At 44.3% G+C, this 20,910-nt stretch overlaps 2 protein-coding genes across 3 annotated transcripts in view; both read right to left on the reverse strand.

Moving 5' to 3' along the window:
* Positions 1-20,910, reverse strand: part of LOC306968112 (NACHT, LRR and PYD domains-containing protein 12-like) — a 65,904-nt gene that overhangs the window by 30,403 nt on the left and 14,591 nt on the right. The window lies entirely within an intron of this gene.
* On the reverse strand, positions 13,176-14,263 carry LOC306968053 (uncharacterized protein). The gene is made up of 4 exons (XM_079563296.1): positions 14,018-14,263; positions 13,791-13,909; positions 13,616-13,709; positions 13,176-13,525 (listed from the first exon to the last, which is right to left on the reverse strand). The coding sequence occupies exons 1-4, from the start codon at positions 14,112-14,114 to the stop codon at positions 13,401-13,403; spliced, it is 435 nt and encodes a 144-aa protein (XP_079419422.1). The 5' UTR covers positions 14,115-14,263; the 3' UTR covers positions 13,176-13,400.

The raw sequence follows: 20,910 nt of genomic DNA on the forward strand, positions 1-20,910 counted from the left end.
TGCAGGCAACCGAACGAAGGAATAGACATTACAAGCCCAACGTGACCTCTGTCCTCCTGCCAGGTACTTTGGTGTACAAAAGGAGCCACCCTTTAGGGCGCCACAAACTGCATGATGCTTGGGATCCCACTGTGTTTGTTGTCGTCAAAAGTATGGATCCAGAAGGCCGAGTGTACCAAATCTATCCAAAAGATTCCGCGGGTAATCACAGAAATGTGAATAGAGCTGAACTCAAAGTCCTGCCTATTCCACCTGTTCTACAGATGGTACAAGAACCTCACTCGGACCCGGGGTTGGTGGACACCCACTTGCAACGAAGCCATTCACACTCCTCAGAAGAAAGTGAATCAGAAGCTCTGATCCTAGTATTAGACCAAGAGCCACAAAGAGTCAGGGCCCTCTCGCCTCCGCGTCCATGTCAAACAGAGAGTACTGAAGTAACCCCACCACCTGAAATGACTCCAAACCAGCAACAGGGTCCCCAAATTATGGCCGATGACATGTCCCTGTTAGACACTGCAGCACAAAGACGCTCGCAGAGAGCAACTGCAGGGCAGCATACAAATCCTTATCGCCTTCCGCGGTCTATGACTTAATCTTTGGTATTAACAGTAAGCGTTTTCCGGCCGTAACTAACTAGTCACCGGGACGGCGACCTTTCAAAACCGGGGCCAGTGTAGTAGGATGAATTAATTTATTTTGGTGGGGGGGAGATGACTTCCGCTAGTCCGAGTACTAAGCCGCAATGCGTGATGACGCACCTCCCTTTGCCTTCCTGTCACTCGGAGCACGTCTTGTCTTGTGAATGCAGCGCGCGGACATCAAACAACCGAACGTAAGCGTGTTGTTTCATTGTGTATATCGCCAATTAGGCAAGTAGGTTTTGTGGATCCCTAATTATAACATGAGTAACGCGTACCTTTGCACATAGGAGCCGTTTAACAGGGTCCAAACTCTGAATGTCATGCCTCCAGCCATCTACACCTGATTGGTAATTACTCTTAACAATGTGAGTCCCGGTTCTGTCAATGGACTGTTTGTTTATTTACATACATTTACTTAATTACAATTGTCATCCATTTAGTGGTGGTCGTGGACGATAAATAAACGTCCGTTTATTAAAGGTCCGTGAAGGTCTACGTTTGACAAAGGTATTCACATCCAGTGTTTATTGTTTGTTTTATTTAGGCCGCTGTGTCCTTCTGTGAGAGACTTAACATGTTTTGTATTTCCAGATTATTGCCTGTCATTGTTTTATCCCATATGAAATTATTATTAGCACTTTTAAGGTCACTTAAGCACTTTAACCGGGTCGTGCAATTGGTCAGTTATACTATTAACTGGACAGCGGTACTGTTTTGGACCGTTTTATTTTTGTTGCTGTGTTTGCTGTGCACTGTTTGATTTACGTATTGAATTCTTTTGTTAGTTGGTTCCTTTTAAACAGTACTGTCTTTTAATGGTACGCAAGATAACTATTGCACTTTACCCGACATTTTTAACGCTTAAAACAAACAAATAAATTGATTTAAACTTATCCTCAGCCTCCGTCAGTTTATTCTGGCACCTGTGCAGTGTAGATTATTACATCATTCTTAACAAAAGGCTTAGGTAGGCTTGTCTCCCTGTTAGGGAGCGGGTACCACTGGACAGGACGTGGTAATGGTGACGATGCTCGTTGTGCCGGTGCGGATGTGGTGGACGGCTGCTGTGGGACCGGAGCTTCTTGCTGAGCGTCTGGTGTCACGTAGTGAGCCTGCACATATTCGCTGGTGCGTTGAGCGGTGTCCATGGGAGGAATCTGCGTCAAGTCCTCGAGAGAATTGCTCTCCATTGCTGCGGCGGCTTCGTAGACTGCTGCTTCCGCTGAGGCTGCTGTGGCACTTCTCTCTGTTTTCAACACGTAGAGACTGGCCTCCAACTCTGCTTTGCGTTGTGTTGCTTCTGCCTCTATTTTCGCCTTTTGTCGCATCATTTCTGCTTCTTTAGCGGCATACTTGGCTTCCACCAGGGCTGCTTCTGCTTTAGCTTTGGCTCTGGTGGCTGCGACGCTGACCGAGGACCTATTTGATCTGGAGCATGACTTTGACTTAGAGGCTTGTGACCTGGTCTCATACAGCGTCTGTTTTTGGTCCAATGTGTTGTCTTGTTGGTCCATCTTGTAGTGTCTGGACTCAGTGCGTAGGTGACAGTGGATGATGTTTTTGGCCCGCTGTGTAACAGTCCTTTTACTATTCTGTCCTCACGATGGTGTCACTACCAGGGTTAGACAGATAGCGAACAAAAAAGACTCCGGAGGCCATGTAGAGTTGCTGTGTCTTTACTGGCATCAGGCAGAAATATTTTTTTGTAAAACTGTAAAACACATAAAATTGTGTATGAATAAATTGTACAGACAGTGTACCATTATAAAGAAAATAACGCACAAATTGCACACAATATGAATTAATTATGTGGTAAAAATGTGGTATAGTTAGCATGAAGTAGCTTATTACACAGGAGCTAAACAGTAGCTAACAGAACACTTTTGCCAATCGACAACAATTTACACTTTTTAGAAAGCAAAACATTACAACATGCATATTTTGTGACTTACGGACTAAGATACTCCAAGGCTGAAAACTGTCGAAGAGACACTGACACCTGAACTGCACCGTAGACTGGCCATGCTGTTACTGACTGCACGTAGCAAAAAAAAACAAAATTAAATCCGTCCACTAGGGGGCAGCAAACAACTATATAATATTAAGGCATTTAGCATTGGGAGACATGTGATTAACAGTACAATTTAGTTTTCAATTTCTATATATTTTGTCATTCTTTCATTTATTTTTAATACGACTGATAAAAACTGTGTTGTAATGAACATCCACAGAAACATGTGACTCACCAAGTCTTCTCTTCTGTCTTCAAATGCGTGTGATTTCCCAGCAGTTCACCTGAGCAAAGACCACGAGGCGGGACTCCTGTTCAGGACGATTATGGGAAAATTTGTGCAATAGTGACTTCATAACAGACTGAAATGCTTCTGGAATAAAGGGTCAGACTAGCAACAAAAATGGGACAAAAATGTAACAAAAATGTGATGAAAAAGTGATGAAAAACGGATGGAAATCTGACAGAAATGTGGAAAAAAAAGAGACAAAAAAATTACAACAAATGTGACAAAAAGTGATGAAAAACTGACGTAAATTTGATGAAAAAGAGGCAAAGGTTTGTCTAAAATGTGGCAAAAAAGTGACAAAAATGTGATAAAAATAAATAAAAACATGTGACAAAAAAGTGACAAAACAATAAAGAAAAAGTGAAAAAAAGCAATAAAAAAATCTTAAAAAACCGACAGCAATGCGGCAACAAGATCCTTCTCGATCAGTTTTGTAGGTCTTAGCTTTCAAATGAGGCGACTTTGGTCCATAGGCTGTAACATTTTAGATTTGGGTAAAGCACACAAAAATGTGACAAAAACACAATGACAACATGACGACAATGCAAGGAAAAATCTCAGATCAATGTTGTAGGTCTTAGCTTTCAAATGAGGCGTTAGACTGGCCTATATGCTGTAAGCTCCAGCGCTCCAGAAGCTTTTAGATTTGGGTAAAACTGAGCTGGAAAAAATGTGCTGGGTTAAGGCGGGAGGATTCACCTATTGTACATATTTTTAGCGGTCGGATAAACCGGAGTACCTGCAGGAAACTTACGCAGACACGGGGAGAACATGCAAACTCCATTTTTATGCACAGAGAAAGTCTAGAATCACTACTACTGTTACAATGGCTTTTATTGGGTTGTTTCATCATCATTTCAGCTTTTTTAACACTTATTCAACAACAGTATTTGAGGAAAAGACGATATTTGACGTTATATTTACAAGTCTAAGTCGTATTTGGGTCACGGCTCGTCGTCCCAGGGTGACTGTGGGTCCCGATGCCAAACCAAGTCGCCCCGGGGTCCCCCTAGAACAGCTGGAGGAGGTGTGGCCCCGGGGTCCCCCTAGAACAGCTGGAGGAGGTGTGGCCCCGGGGTCCCCCTAGAACAGCTGGAGGAGGTGTGTGTGGATCGGGAAGTTTGGGCATCTCTGCTGAGACTGCTGCCCCCGCGACCCGGCCCCGGATAAAGCGGAAGAAAATGGATGGATGGAAATAACTCCCTCAATTCTATTTTAAAAACCAATAGGGATGGATTCTTGTTTTGCCGTTTACTTTTATGTATGTGGTATTTACCCATAATTGTTATGATATTATAAATTCTAAAAAGTTCCTTTGGCAGGTTGTCATTCCCAAAAACAATTTGTTCTAACTTTAATTGTGTAATTTTCTTCATTTTTGTTTGTTTGTTGTTGTTTGTCAAAGGAAGCGGCTCCTCTCGGCTGATGTCTGCGCATGCGCGGAGCCTCCCGCACTGAAGACATGGCGACCTCCTCTCGGCTGATGTCCGCGCATGCGCAGAGCCTCCCGCACTGAAGACATGGCGACCTCCTCTCGGCTGATGTCCGCGCATGCGCAGAGCCTCCCGCACTGAAGACATGGCGACCTCCCTGATCTGCGGCCGTCTGTCGGCTAGCCTCCGAAACTCCGGGGCTAGAAACTCCCTTAGCGCCGCCACGAAGGTGAGTCCGGGTCTGGGGGAAGCCTGGACCTCGGGCTTCATGTACAAATGTGTCTGAAACGGGTCCGTCCTTTGTAGAGGCTGAGTTTGACCAAAAACGAACAGGGTCAAAAGTGACATTAGCATCGTCCCCATTGAGTTTGCGTTGTTTTGGCTAAAGCTGTTAGCATGACTAACTGTCACAGCCTCAGCGCCCAAATAAAGCGATACAAGTCAGTTATTTTGGTGTGAAATGAACCACCAGGGCTTGTTTGTATGTGTGTAACTGTGTGCAGTTTGTGAGTTTATTCCTCCGCGTTATAATGTGATGTTTTTATTGAGCTGAAGTGACCTCCAGCCCTGCCGCAGTTACTAACCCCGCTTACCCGGCGGAGTGTCCGGCTTTCTCCCCTTCTCTCCCCTTCTCTCCCTTTGGAAAGTTGTCTTTGCTAATCCCCCAGCCTTTATCCCCATCGCAGTGGCCATGGTGGAGATTTAACCAGCTCATCCCAGCCATAAACAGTCCGTATGGTGCAGACAGAAAACAGAAGAATGCAACAACAACAATGCTGTGATTGAACAAGACCCAACAAGTCACAACCAAACAGCCCTGTAGTTAAACGCTTTTGGATTAAGTGATGTATTAAGTTTACTGGCAGAACATGGCGACTAAAGTGTCTGAAATCTGGTTAGATATTAGGAAGTACAACTCAAAAAAACAAAGCAAGTTTCTATTGGGCTCTATTATGGCATTGTCCATGAGCTGCAGTTCATCCCTGTGCTGTGAGTTGGTGTGACTGAGACCTGCTGTGAAATGGAAACTCCCGGCTCCACCTTTTTTCCTTTGTAGGTGAATAAAACCTGTTCTCAATATGTTTTAATAGCAGTTTTGTGGAAAAGGGTCTATTGTGCTTCTAATTATAAAGATTATTGTCTGTCCTCCTGGAGCCGCCACCTTAACATGGTGGAGGGTTTGAGCCTGAATGATCCTGGAGCTCTGGTGTCGGGGGCTTCGTGCCCCTATAGGGTCTCCCAGGGCAAACAGGTCCTATAGGTTACGGGTCAGACAAAGAGCGGGTCAGAAGCTCCTCATGAGAGACCGACAGGCCCGGTTAATCATGAGGCCGTCCTTCTATGGACCCACCAACTGCAAAGTAATTTAATGATGAATACTTTTTACTTTACTACATTTTAGAGCCCGTATTTGTACTTTCTACTCCACTACATTTTTAAATTGTGAAAGTATTTCATTTTCAAAGTGGTCGAATTTTTAAATGTGCTTATGTAACGTGGATGACTCTGTGTTGTGTTATTTAGTAACGGCCAGGAGACGGGGTTGTTTTACAAGGGTTCTTTATCTGTGCAACAGACAAAAACGGCTGGTCAGCCTTGAACCTGGGACACGAACACTCATAGCAGCTCGGCTGCGCATTGACAGAATGGTCAAATATATACAATAAATGTAAAAATAAATAAATGTACCTGTGCAACAGACAAAAACGGCTGGTCAGCCTTGAACCTGGGACACCAACACTCATAGCAGCTAGTGGGGGGGTACACGTTATAAACCGTTAGTGGTGGTTTAACAAGTAATCAAATAAAAATGTAGAAATTATATAACTAAAACATGTCCTTAATAATTCTACTATCATACGACACTCAAACAAATGATGATTAAATGTAGAAATAAAACTTAAACAGACACCCCAACGATTGTGACCTTACCTCGGCTGCGCATTGACAGAATGGTGCCGGGCTCACGCCGTCCCCACTATTTATAGAGTTTGCCGCCACTAGAGGGCGCTGCCCCACGATTAACACCAGTATCAAGTGGAATACAATAATTTTACTGTTACACCTCTTCCAAAAGCTCTTCAGAGTTCATTGCCTCTTGGATCTCATCCAGATCCTCAGCCTCCACTTCAAAACGACACCTATTCGCATCAACTATCGCCTTCACCGAATGCACCAACCCGTCACTATAGCGCACTTCCCCATTTTCATAGAAGTCCTTATATGTTTCGTATGGAGCCGGCTTAAGGTCGGCTTCATCGCGATACGGTAAAAACAATTGAAGGATGCTTAGATGGAATAACTCTGAATCTTTTGTCTCTGAAAACCGTGCATACCTAACAATTGCAGGCTTGGTGTTCTGCCGTTTAGCGGCAGCACCTAAAGAATTTTGTAAAGGAATAGCCTTTTGACATGTATCTGTTTGACTAAGTACACGGTATTCAGATACAAAAGAAGCAATACACATATCATTAAAAGTGCTATCGTTTGGCCTACTCTTAAAGCGATCTATAATGTTGGTCATCCAAATATCGTCCGCAGCCGAATCACCATCTAACTGACTGATAGGTTTGCTCAATCTAACAATGTTGTTTCCCGTCGGAATGAATTCTACTTTACGTGAGAATTCCTTAAGGTGCATGTTTGTAACGCGATAAACAGCTTCCTGCGCAGAGACATCACGATTATGCAAATAAACGCGTCCTAACTTTGTCAATGCCTCTTTTGCACTAACATTATCTTTGGAAGCTTCTTTTTGGGCAGCGCCCAAGAGCAAACCCATCTCCCTCTCTGCCTTAGAAATATATGAAATTATATAAACTATACACGCCCACGCATCTACAACAAACTGAATATCCATATTCGCATCCCAAGCATCCAACAATTTCGCATTATAATTATTAATCCAGACTTCCTTAATCCCCCGCTTTAAAACTACATGAGTGTGACCGCCTAGAGCCTGGTACACCATTTCAAACGAGTCCTGTGTTAAACCGGCAGCTGCAAACAATGACTGCACACTATCAATGGGAACATTCTCATCTACAATAGCATCTTTAAGTGCAGTCATAAATGCCACAGCTTCCTCTTTAGGCATAATCGGTTCGCTCTCCGGGTCTACTTTTTTAATAAACGTACGCATGGACGGAGGACGTGGGAAATTAAAGCGACACTTCTTTTTTCCCTTTTTACACGTTTTTGAGTGACGCTTTGAATGCTGCTGCACTGAAGTAACTTTTTCCAATAATTTTGGATCAGAGGGTAATTCACAACTAATGTACTTGTCAATAAAGTCAATTACCTCCTCGTCTGTATTAACTCCGAGCTTGGGGGCGTCTCTAACCCAATATAAACAGTGGACGTGAGGGCTTCCGCGCTGCTGAAACTCTACACGATAAAAGGAATCTATAATTTCGCCTATCGGGTGAGCCGGGGACTTAAGGAGTTTTTGGAATTCCTGCCACCGCCAATTAAACATACGGGCGACAGTTGTGGGGTGGCGACGCAAAAGATCACATCTGTCTGCCCAATTTAAGTCCTCTACACTCCTGGTACTACCTTCTATTTTTAACAGTGCCTCGAGGACTTCTGGCCAACGCATATCTGCCGAACTAAATGAACAAAACCATGTTGGAATACCGAGCTGGAATACCGAGCTGGCGCACCATCGCGATTAAGTCTTTCAGTGTGGCTTGCCAGTATGGGGGCGTGCCTCTAATAGGCTTTAAAAAACGATAACCACTATCAAACTGTAATAAATTTTCCAAAGATTCTTCATCTGCAGCAGCATTACCCGAATGTCCCTTTCGCAAAGCTATGGAGACCTTCGATACAACCTGCTCTACTTCCAACCATGGCCGTATCTACCATTGAGGTCACCGAGGTCCGGACCTCGGTAAAATTTTAGCTTCTTTTTTTGTTTGTTTTTTTACACATTGAATCTTGCGCAAATGAGAGCCTCTAGTTCAGACGTGGATGAGCTTGTTCTGAACCTAAACGTGTCCACTCTGAAACCGAACCTCATGAGCTGCTTTGGACCCGAGTGCGTAAAAAAAAAGCCGAGGCGGGGGCGCGGCTGTGCGTCAGCCTCACTACAACAGCAGCGCATGAACCGTGCCAAAGTTTGATTGAGATGCAATTTCTATGCTCTCTGTCATAAAGAGAGAGGAGCCAGTGCGCCGTCACGGTGACCTCGATTTACAACAGGAGTTTTCCTCATTCTGATCTGAGGAGCGAGAGGAGAAGGAGAAGCGTCTGAGCCTCATCATTGCCTCCTCCTCTGCTGCTCACTTTGTTTCTGTCTCATGCAAAGAATGTCCTGCGTGTAAATGATCTTCGCTTTAATGAGAGCTTAAACCAGCGCATTCACCTTTTTAGCTCCAGTGGTTTGACAGTGAGGGCGACGCAGAGGGGGCGGGGCCAGAGCGCAGTGTCCAAACCAGAGTCTGATGTTCAGAATGAGCCAAAGCAGAACCCTCAGCTTTACCCATTCACACCCACAGCCTCGTTTTCAAAACAATTTTCATTTAATATTTCAATATTTATTTAGGACAAGACCTTCTTATTGCCTCTCACTCAGGCGAGTAAAACTGTTTGGAAAACCTGCTTCACAGTAATAATGGATGAAATAGATGTTAAGTAGATATTTTGTTTTGTGATATTCATCATGTCAAAGTAGGGGGTACGTGACTCGTCACTTAACACTTCAGGGGGTGCACGGCTGCACCCACTGCCCTTGGGTCAACTGATGGAAGCGAGGCCAGTCTGCACCATCTGCATGTCCGACCACCATCCACTCACTCACACATTCACTCAGGCTCCTGGTCCCAAACGGTGCAACAAAAAGACATTTTTGAAAATGGCTCAAGGATGAGACAAAAGTGTTTTTGATCACTTAAAATACAGGAAATTATATCTGAATCTTTACAAAAAATTCCTGGGGGAGGACCCCCAGACCCCCCGGTTTAAAGAATTATCCGGACCTCACTGTTTTTTAAATCCTGGCTACGGCCCTGCTTCCAACATGTACAGAGCCATGAATAGAAATTTAAGATTGCGCGCGAAACAACCGTCCGCGTGCAATAGCCTGTTAATGAAATACCGGCACAAAGTAATACGTACAGGCCTACGGGTGTGAAACGTATTACGCCCAAAGGGGAACTCTTTTGGGAAGCATTTAGCCTCATTTTCCTTATCGGTGAGCAAACTAACTGGACTGTTCCCCTCCGCCGGAGCCAAATTCAGCACACCCTGGAAGTAGTGGTCAAGAGCCTCCTGAGCCATATCTGCAGGCATAAAGAAGGTGTCCTGAAACATACAATGACGCTGACGGTCATGGAGATGCTCATCATCTAAATCTTCATCCTCTCCCTGTGCTGCCTGTCCCTCTCCTCCCTGTCCCTGTGCTTCCTGTCCCTCTCCTCCCTGTCCCTGTGCTGCCTGTCTCTGTGCTTCCTGTCCTTGTGTAGCCTGTCCCTGTGCTTCCTGTCCCCCCTGTCCCTGCCCCTCCTGTCCCTTCGCTGCACGGCCCTTCGCTGCACGGCCCTTTGCCTCCTTTTCCTGTGCTTCCTGTCCCTGTGCAGCCCCCATCTGCCCCTGCGCCGCCTGTGCCACCTGTCCCTGTTCCGCCTGTGCCGCCTGTCCCTATTCCGCCTGTGCCGCCTGTCCCTGTTCCGCCTGTGCCGCCTGTCCCTGTTCCGCCTGTGCCGCCTGTCCCTGTTCCGCCTGTGCCGCCTGTCCCTGTTCCCCCTGTCCCTGCGCCGCCTGTCCCTGTTCCCCCTGTTCCGCCTGTCCCTGCGCCCCCTGCCCCTGCGCCGCCTGTCCCTGCGCCGCCTGTCCCATCGGTGTCGCTCCCGTATCCATAGCTTCCTCTTCCTGCCTCATTAACTCATTAACCCACTCTTCATCAAACTCTATGTCTAAATAATGCTGGTTGTTTGCTTTAAGAAAGGCTATCGCGCTCTTAATCCGACCCGTGTTGACGTATTGATATTCATAATGGCCTTTGTAAGTAAGTTTACGCTTTAATTTCACAGGTAATAACCATCCGTCCATGCTACGACGTGGTAACAGCTTAGTGGTATCAATAATATTGGACGGCACACAGGTGGCCGGACCATGAGTCCCCCCTTAACCCCCTTTTGGCAGAGCGTACATCTGCATAAACACTATATTGAGCGCCACTAAATGCTGTTCGACAGTGTTCAAACACGCGAGTTCAGGAGGAATATCATCTAATTGTAAATTGTTTATTGAGCATTCAGCAGGCATTTGACCCTTTTTGAGTTTAGAGTTACAAGTGTAGCAGATCCACAAACTCCCTCTACAATCAAACAGCGGACACGGTGACGGACAACTCTTACTGCACGTATGTAAATAGGCATCTGAGATACAGGCCTCAGCAACAGCAGCACATTTAGGATCAACCATAAAATCATCCTTTCTACAAGGTAAGACCTGGTTGATAAATAATAATTTAAAGCACACGCAACAAATGTGTTCAGGACCGTGTTCAACTTCCCGCCAAAAGCGTTCCTTAACCAAATCAAAATTATCGGCCAATTGTTGCTTAATTTGCCTTTTACGATTTCTGTAAGCAACACGAGTTTGATCTTTGTATTGCTCATCTTTGTGGTATTTAACTTTACTATAGGTTTTTACTTTCTGCCTATGTTTGGGACTATCTTTGTACTTTTGTTTACTGGCGGCCCTGACATCGTGTTTGTGCTTTAAGTTCTCTTCATACTTTTTAATGCTAGCTGCCTTTTTCTTTTGTCTATACTCTGTATTAGCACAATATTTATCTTTATTTGCTGCCTTGATTGCCACTTTCCTTTTCTCTCTATAATCTACATTGTCGCTATATTTAAGATTGACTGCAGCCTTCTTTTCCTCTTTATAAAATACATTCTCTCTATATTTAAGATTGACTGCAGCACTGCTTGCAGACTTTTTTTGTTCTCTATAATCTAAATTTTCGCTATATTTAAGATTGACTGCAGCCTTCTTTCCCTGTCTATAATCTACATTTTCCCTATATTTGACTTTGTCTGCAGCCTTCTTTCCCTGTCTATAATCTACATCTTCTCTATATTTAACTTTGTCTGCAGCCTTCTTTCCCTGTCTATAATCTACATCTTCTCTATATTTAAGGTTGACTGCAGCTCTATTTGCGGCCTTCTTTCCCTGTCTATAATCTACATCATCTCTATATTTAAGGTTGACTGCAGCTCTATTTGCAGCCTTCTTTCCCTGTCTGTAATCTACATTTTCCCTATATCTACTTCTCAATGTTTCACGCAGTCTATCTTTAATTGTGGCATATTTGCTTTTTAAATGTTTATGCTTTTTGTTTTGAATGTACTTGGATAATTTAGTGTGTTGTACATTCGCTTCAGTGTTTGGACTAACCACTGATTGGGCATCTACCTGTCGAGACCTAGTCTGATGAAAACTACCCCTAACACAACTCGGAATACCAACTGGAACGCTATCCTCCATAACTATATCAACACATGCTACAACAGGACTATCAACCTCCATCTCTACATCGCTACTACCAAACGTGATAAGGCTTTCACTATCACTAACATCCATGTCAGACTGTGCACAACAAATGCAAGACTTATCTTGGTCCCTGGCGTCAGAAGCGCTCTCCCCGTGGACAGCTGGTGGAATGCTGCGGCGTGGAGAAGGCTGACTGGCTGAAAGGGGGCTGGTCCTCTTCATCTACAAGTCACAAAGAAAACACATAACCATTAGATATCTCTCAAACTAAAGCGGATCTCACTCTGTTCAGTGTAGCTGCTTTTGAAAATGATACATAAAAATCATCATCTCACCTGGTCCACGAAGACCACTGGGGCGTCAGGGGAACTGGTGAGTGATGCTCCTGGAATCACCCCCACATCCACGAACTGCAAAAAGAATGACGTGTTAGATACTACTTCATGACAGATCATAGAACGTCAATTATTAAAAAGTACACACACCTCGTCCTCCAGGAAGCCGTCCAGGATGACCACGCTGGTAGGTGACGTTCCTGGTGTCACCTCCACGACAGCTGCCGCCACCTAGAGGACAACGTTTGTTAATAATCAAAGAAGTTACAATGTAAAAACTTTTTCAGCCTCTTTAAACAACACTGACCTGGTCCTCCTCCATAGTAGACACGGAGCTGGCAGATGAGCCAGGTCTCACCGCCACAACCTCTTGTGCTGCCCGCGCCTACAATAAACAAAATAACAAATATGCATTAGTTTCTTTAGAACGTATAAAGAGCACAGCCTTAAAAACACCTACCTGCCGCGTGGGCCGGCGTCTCTTTGGGGCAGCACGCTTGCGACGCCTCGTCCGAGACGTCTGCAAAAAAAAGACGTGTTACTTCACCAGCTCAGAAATCATGATTAAACAACAACATTTCACACAAGATCTGATACTTACCTTCTTTCCCGAAGGAAAGGAGCCGATGCCCTGGCCACAGCCGCCGTGAGATGGAGAGAAGCGCTCCATCTCCACCAGCATGGCAGGGCTGAACAGGCAAGGCGACAGGGGAAAGGAGAACACGGTCTCCACCTCAAAACAAAGGAAACAGACAATTTAGTCACAGCACTCACAATCTAACCATAGCTTTATAGAGTAGAACACTAACCTCCTGCGCCTCCCTTGGGGCTCACGGGGGAGACCCCAGGCTGAGTGACAGAGATAAACACAAAGCAGTCAGTATAATGCAACTTCAGTTAACAATGCTTTAACAAAACAGGAACAGTATCTCAACTTGCTGCCCCGTCGAACCTCGGTCCACTCAGGAGGGGGTGGAGGTGGCACGGGCGGCGGCTCGGGCACCTCCACTCTTGGGGAAACCCTCCTGGTGGCCGGGCGGGGCGGGGGAGGAGACACCGGCGCAACAGCGGCAGCGTCATCCAGCTCCAGCTGCATGTAGCACGCCTGCCACAGCAGCTGGACGAGGATGGGCATGCCAAAGTCGTCGCTCAGGTGAGTCTGAAACACATCATTCACCCACGTTAAATAAAACAACAGTCATTAAAATGGTCAACTTCAAAGAGAGAGACTGTACTTACACCATCCCTGGCCCACAGATGCCCTTTGCTCCGGGGAAACTTGTGTGCTACACGGAAGTAGCGGATCCCTAAAACAGATGTTAGCAACAAAAAGAACATGTTAAAGTATGCGCCACTCTAAGGAAAATAGTGATGACAGTTGCATTTTTTATACATACCCATGCCAACAGCGATGCGGTGGTACGCCTGCCGAAGGAGGGTCTGAATCTCCACGTCAGCGCTAAGCCGAGGTGGAAAATCCATGACACACACCTACGAACACAAAATTACAATTTAGACATGTTGAATACAATAATGAAGTACTTTCAGACCTCATAGAAGTGAAGTACACACCTTGGGCCAGCGTCCACAGACGTAGGCCAGGAGCTGGCCGAACTCCCTCGCAGCCTGGTCCAACGTCCGGCACGTCGTCAGTCCGTTGCAGGGTGCCATGAGAACCACAAGAGCTGGCTCTGACAACAAGAGAAGGGTCAGAGGTCAAACGTGCTGAACTACATGAGACAAAGTCAAAAATGTAAAAAAAAAAAAAGCAAAAATGTTGCTAGTACAACTGTACCCACCTCGGGGAAGGGTGGTCCCAGCCAGCTCCCTGTGGATGTGCGAGGGTCCACCACCAGGCGTCGCGCTGAAGCCGAAGGAATAGTGCCCCTCCTGCATCGGCACGTGCTGGTCCACGATGGCTCGCAGATGGGAGTTCCCGACAAGCAGAATGAACTAAGACCAAAAGAAACAATCTGTATTTAGTGATTGTCAGCACATCTAAAGTCACACATTTTTTTCCTTCTCAATCTCATTAACTTGCCTTCTTGTCGGGAGACTCCTGCGGGAGCACCAGCCGGTGCTGCTTCCCGGACACTCCAGTGGGCCAAACCTGGGGACGGTGTCAGTAGCCGGGTCCACGGGCTTCAAAGACAAGAGAAATCATTGTAATATCAAACAGAATTAAAAAGGAGGTGGAAGTATTCTGAAATCCACTTACGTTCCTCGACGGGGGGCCAAAGAGGAGAGGGATCGAGCTCCTCCTCAGGAACAGCCGACTGCCCCGGGAGCAGCTCGACGGGAACAGGAGACTGCCCCGCAAGCTCCTCCTCGGGAAGAGCGGACTGCCCCGCAAGCAGCTCGTCAGGTACAGCGTACTGCCCCGGGAGCAGCTCGACGGGAACAGAAGACTGCCCCGCGAGCTCCTCCTCAGGAACAGCGCACTGCCCCGCGAGCTGCTTCTCCCTCCTCCTCTTGGCCGCAAGGGATCGCCTGGACCCCTTGCCGCGCGGCATCTGAAATACAAAAGTGGAATGAGTAAACAACACAATGGTCAAACAATCAAACCGAAGTAGCCAAGTCTTAAACTAAAGTCAGACGCATAGAGAAACAACACATATCATCCTAGCCTCAGTCTTGTGATGGTGCTGTAGAAGGTACTGACCTCAATCTGGCATCAATGGACTGAGGCAGAGACGACCACAGCATGGACTGGTATGACTCAGTCCACACTGTCAACAGCTAAAGATTTAATTCAGGTTTAATGTGAAACAACTTCTGTCCTCAGACATGGACCAAGCCAGAACCAGCAAAACCAAAACCACATGATCCTAGATGTATCTAGTTTAACACCAAATATAGCCTAAAGTGAGATTTAGTCAACCTGCCAGACACAGACAATACATTTCCAAATCTGTCAACAGAAAACGCTCCACTTCCCAAATTTTCACCAAAGAGTAACAAAAGAAAGACCTTGTCCCAAGCAGCACTAAGCCACTATCTCAGTAGTACCAAGAAGACAGTCATTTACGGCCCGTTTCATCAAAACATTCCACATAACATGAGCAACTAAAAACTATTAACTCAAAACAGTCCAATGATCTGAACTGTAGAATTCATCATTAGTGGGACCCATCAGGTATAAGGCAATAAACAAAAAAGACATACACAAGACACAGAGCCACACCAAGTCTGCACCAACAGTGTTATCATCACTACATTAAAACATGACGCTGCTCCACAACAAGAAAGAACCAACAGGTCTAATATATTGCCTTTAAACTGACAAGTTTGGATGCTACAAATATGTTCCGAAAGTTAGGAATGAGTTTGGCCCACAAACAACATTTTAAATTTAGTGACTTCCTTTTCTGTGTTTGCAATCAACAAAGCCACATAGGGCCTCAAATACCCACAAATATCAACTATTTTCTCCACATAAAAGTTGCATAATGCAGCTTTAAGTAAGACACAAGGACATTAACAAACAGAACGAGAAACAAACCTTAAACTGAAACATCCGCACCAAGCTTGGACCAGAATGCAAACTCTATACAAAACATGTAGACAGTTCCACCAGGAACAGAACTCATTTAGATTAAATCTTAGAGGAATCTATCAAGTTAAAATTAGCTTAAAATGAAAACAAATAAATCAAATCAACAAGACACAGAACCAAACCAAGTCTGCACCAAAACAAACATGAATACACAACACAATGAAACTGTTCCACAACATGAAAGATGAGAAATCATGAACCAAAACATCTGAGACAAAATGGCCGCTCTCTATCACACAGATGTGCTGTCACAACGATAAAGACTACATCAGGTCTGAACGAGCACCATACTGAGGCTGAACCTTCAGTCATGCCAACACTCTAATTGTTGGAGGTTTTCTGGTGAGAGGCAGTCAGCAGTGAAAACCTTCCAAACAATTGATCCTGGAGCGTCCTAGAGACCACTGTGATGGAAAGTAAAGGCACTATGCTGACCACTCATACACCCACTGGGTTACTACAAGGTCAAATACCCACAAATATAAACTATTTTTCCACATGAAAGTTACATAATGCAGCTTTAAGACACAAGGACATTAACAAACAGAACGAGAAACAAGCCTTACGCTGAAACAAAATCCGCACTAAGCTTGGACCAGAACTCTACAAACTACAAACAAACCATGTAAACAGAGTCCTCCCAACAACACAACTCATTTAGATTCAATCTAAGATATGAACAATGCACTTTTAAGTAAGACACAAGGACTTGTGAGGTGTCACATGGCACAATAAAACTGTTCCACAAGCAGACAGATGAACCAACAGATGTAATGCAAACACATTAGCAGCCTCACACGGACACAAAACACTACACCAGCTCAGACACTACATTAAAGTTCACATCAATCAAGAAAACACAGTCACTGTGACACACAACATGGTCAGTCTTGTGACACAGAAAATCGCCGCCACAGCACCAAACTACAGAGCTTGACAACAACAAGAATAAACGTACAATGCCTTTTAATAATGTCAACACTTATTGTGCTCAAAGCCTTACAACTCCTGTTCACTCACAATCTCACAGCAAAGAACCCAAGCAAAACAACAGTATACTGAGGCTAACTGTGTCTAGAACTGGACAGGCTATAGTCAAATGCAAGGTAAACTGGCAGAAACATAAAGACAATAACATTAAAGCCAAACAGTGCAAACATTCCAGATTATATGAGCAACTGAAAACTATTCCCGATGTCAAACATTCACAAACAGATGAGATAAGCAATTGCAAAAAGCGGACTAATCAGAAATACACCATGCAACTTCAACACAAAACACCAACTCAATCTTAACCTAGAACATCAGAACTAAAGCAGAAATCTTCATAGAGAACATGTGCAATAAATCTGAATGTTCCACATCATGAAAGACGACAAGTCATGAACCAACAGGTCGACAGCATTGGCTGCTATAACAAACAGAGGAGCAGCATCCTCCCCCTCACAGCAGGTCTGAACCATAACCTTAGTCAGAACATTACACAATTACATTACATTACCTTCACATCACACAATGAAACAGCCTCATCACACACGCTCTCACAGCAGAGAAACACAAAAAAACACATCACCACAGAGGATCTAACTGTTAATAACTGGACCATTTCACCTAATACAAACAAGAAATAAGAGTGTTCCTCACTAACAAAACAATTCAACTTCAATAAGATAGTGATTTGAAAAGGATAGAAAAGCCATTATAAAATTTTCATTTAATCTCCATAAAATCAGTTTTAAAAAAAACACGCTATTTTGTTTAAGAAACATTAGGTGTTAAGTGACACTATAAAACTGTTCCAAAACATATTTACAACATGAAGAATGAAAAAAGATGAACCAGCAGGTCTAATGCAAACACAGTCCCAGAATCAAAATGGCGGCTCTCCATCACACAGACACCTCTCACGAGGAGGAACATTAGGTCTGAACCAGTACCACACTGAGACTGGACCATGAGCCAGGTCAGAACACGACAGTAAAGTTAACATGGATCAATAAAACAGAGCCCTGTTAGACATATGAGACACAAAATGGCCGCCCGTGTCCTATTATGCAGATAATAGCACATGGAAGAGACGTAATGGCCGCCAGAGCACGAGACGCAACTTCAAAGGCACAGTGACATAGAAAAAAGCCTGCTAGCTCATTAGCATGTGAAAAAAACACCAGACCTTCATCCACAACTAACGAAAATCAAACTAAAGCCAACATTAATGAATGTGGTCGACCTACAACAGCATGATAACACATTTAGCATCTTTATGCCGTTATTTTAGCTCTATTATGTGATCACTGAACATGTTGCACAGGGCACAGGGACAGAAAAAAAGCCTGCTAGCTGCATTAGCATATGAAGAAAACACCAGGCCTTCATCCACAACTAAACGAAAATCAAACTAAAGCCAACATTAATGAACTCTGTCAACCTACAACAGCTTGATACACATTTAGCCAACAATAAGCATCCAGCAGAAGTAAATTAAATCACACAAAAGCCAGCCTTAATGCACAAACACCACCTGCTAGCAACATTAGCATCTGAGAATAATAGGCTAACAAACTAAACTGAACTAAATCACAAAAAAGCTAGCACTTTACCCCACATTTGAAATAAACAGCAATAAAGAGAGCAAAATATTGTTTTTTCTTACCTTCTCTTGGGAAAGTGGCTCTTTGCTGAAAGTCAGAGACGATCAGACGGTCCTTTCTCCAGCCGAAGAAGATGTCCTCAATCAAAAAAAAAGTCCACACAAAAGACGATAAAACTCACAAAAGACTACAAAAGACTAACAACCAAAAAACAGTAATCCAATGATCCGATGATCGCAAAGGCAAGCCAAAGTTTGAGAAGACACTGCTGGTTCAACCACAAATGACTGCACCAGAAGTCTGGAACGTTCTGTCCTCTCCCTCTTCTATTTATAGGCTCCAGTGAGTCACAGATCGCTCTGTCTCTCCACCAATCAGAGCGGAGGGAGGGGAGGGTGGGGCTCGTGGGGGAGGGGAGGGGCGCTGTTGCCAGGCAGAAAATACACAGGGATGGGAGGGGCTGAGGAGACGTGCTCTGTGCGGAGCAGAAACAGACACAGAAACAGCCTCCGTTTGGACATGATTAGTTTAGTGAGTTTAAGGACTACAAATATAAACCAGGACAGGACAGATTATTTGTTTCTGAGATACTTATATCTGCACAAGAGCTTTGTGATCAGGGGAGAGCAGAGAGACAAGGCATAGGTTATTTTATCACAATTCTCAGTAGATTTCTGTTTCTCTTTGGCTCAATGGTTAATCACTCAGACTGGAGTTTGAGAGATGTAGTTTCTAAACTGGGAGTTCTTTGTACTTTATATACAGATATTATACAGATATACTTTTACTCCTGTGATGACGTGATTTCCAATAATTAAATAAGACATGTATTATAATGATGGAAAATATTTGCTCTTAAAGAAAGGACAGAAAGTGGCCAGAGAATGCATATTTGCATTTGCAACAATAGCATGACATTTATTGAACATGTAAGTCGTTTTTATTGGGGTTACTCAAATAAATCAACACAGAAGCTAAATCTGTGGAATAGTGGTTCATTGATGACTGGTGGAGATGCATAATGAGATCCTACATGTGTTTGCCTGATCGCTCACATGATTTAATCACACTTAATGTAAGTAAAGTCAGAAATGCCAGGCACGCTGGCGCCTTCTGTATGTGTAATCACAAAGTTTTACCCAATGTTAAAATGATTTTTATTTTTTTGAAATATGTGTTCCATTTGTGGGAAATAAAAAAGGCGCGACAGCGCCACCTACAAAAGTGAAAATACTCCCATGAAAAAAAGATAAACAGTATGTTGACCCTTCACCCCTGGACACAACAAATGTAAACCAATGACAGTGGGCGCGATAGCGCCCCCTCTAGTTTGAGAAGAAAAAATGCATTGGTAGTCAAACAATTAGTTTCTAGGAAATGTATGTCATTTGGCAGAATAATAGTTGATGGCATCCTGATAAAATAAGCTAATAGGAACCATACGGTGTTTTGTACTGTGTTGCCATGGAGACGACTGAGGCCCACCATGTTTTTCTGACGGGACAGACACATAGATCTCACATTATACAACATTACAGCGCGTTAGCGCCCTCTATAAGGAGCTTGTGGCCAGTGGTCATTGAAGTATGGCCGTACAATGCTGCTTGTGAAACAAAAAAGATTTGGGGCGCGCTAGCGCCCACTACAGGTTGGAGCCATTATTCACATGGACAGGCTAAATATTTAGTTTTGACAAAGATTAATGGCACATCAGGGCAATAAAATGTAGTTGGCGCGTTAGCGCCCTCGGTAGGGTTACAGAGGCGCGGTAATGGAGATGCAACAATGGAGGCACAGCCGGTGGTCAGTGAAATAGAGCCCGATCCTGCTTGTGAAATTAAATAGATTATGGGCGCGCTAGCGCCCTCTGCATGTTGGAGCCATTATTCACATGGAGGCAAAAAATGCCGTTTTCATGTTTACTGACAAAGATTAATGGCACTCAAGGGCAATAAAATATAGTGGGCGCGCTAGCGCCCTCTTCAGGTGGGTGCCATTATTCACAAGGACAGGCTAAAATGCAACTTTTCGTCTGTGTTTACTGACGGATTAATGGTACATCAGGGCAATAAAATGTAGTAGTGTTACAGAGGCGCTAAAGGAGGCACGGCCCGCGAGGGCCGTTCGATGCCGCTTGCGGCTTTAATTTTAATTATTTTTAGGCCCGAGCGGCCTGCCGTCGCAAGGGCCTATTGTAATCGCAATCACAGCGCAGTGCGCGCAGCGCACTGGACCTAAGTGCGCGGAGTCCCCATGTCAACCGTAAACTCACCGTGTAAAAGAGTGACAGCCCACACCTTTATACTGTACTTATTATTGCATTAAAATGAATGGGGGTATATAGTGGAGGACGATATTATTATATTTCTTGTAATTTCTTATACTTGATGTTTTTTTTAATATACTTTCTTGTATTTTTCAACAACTGTGAAAAACTTAAAAGTTTTGGTCATTCTTCTTGATTTGGTGAGATAGTAGCTGTTTTAAGGAAAATATCACAGTTTTACACCCATAAAATATCAGTTTGTGGAGAAAGTATGATTAA

The sequence above is a fragment of the Gobius niger genome (assembly GCF_951799975.1).
Source record: "Gobius niger genome assembly, chromosome: 9".
Classification (NCBI taxonomy): domain Eukaryota; kingdom Metazoa; phylum Chordata; class Actinopteri; order Gobiiformes; family Gobiidae; genus Gobius; species Gobius niger.

Coding starts and splice junctions, on each gene's coding strand:
- LOC306968053 (XM_079563296.1), bottom strand. CDS start 14,114: ATGCAGGAGGGGCACTATTCCTTCGGCTTCAGCGCGACGCCTGGTGGT. Junction 13,910..14,017: donor TGGGACCACCCTTCCCCGAG/GTGGGTACAGTT, acceptor TCTTGTTGTCAG/AGCCAGCTCTTGTGGTTCTC. Junction 13,526..13,615: donor CCGCATCGCTGTTGGCATGG/GTATGTATAAAA, acceptor CATCTGTTTTAG/GGATCCGCTACTTCCGTGTA.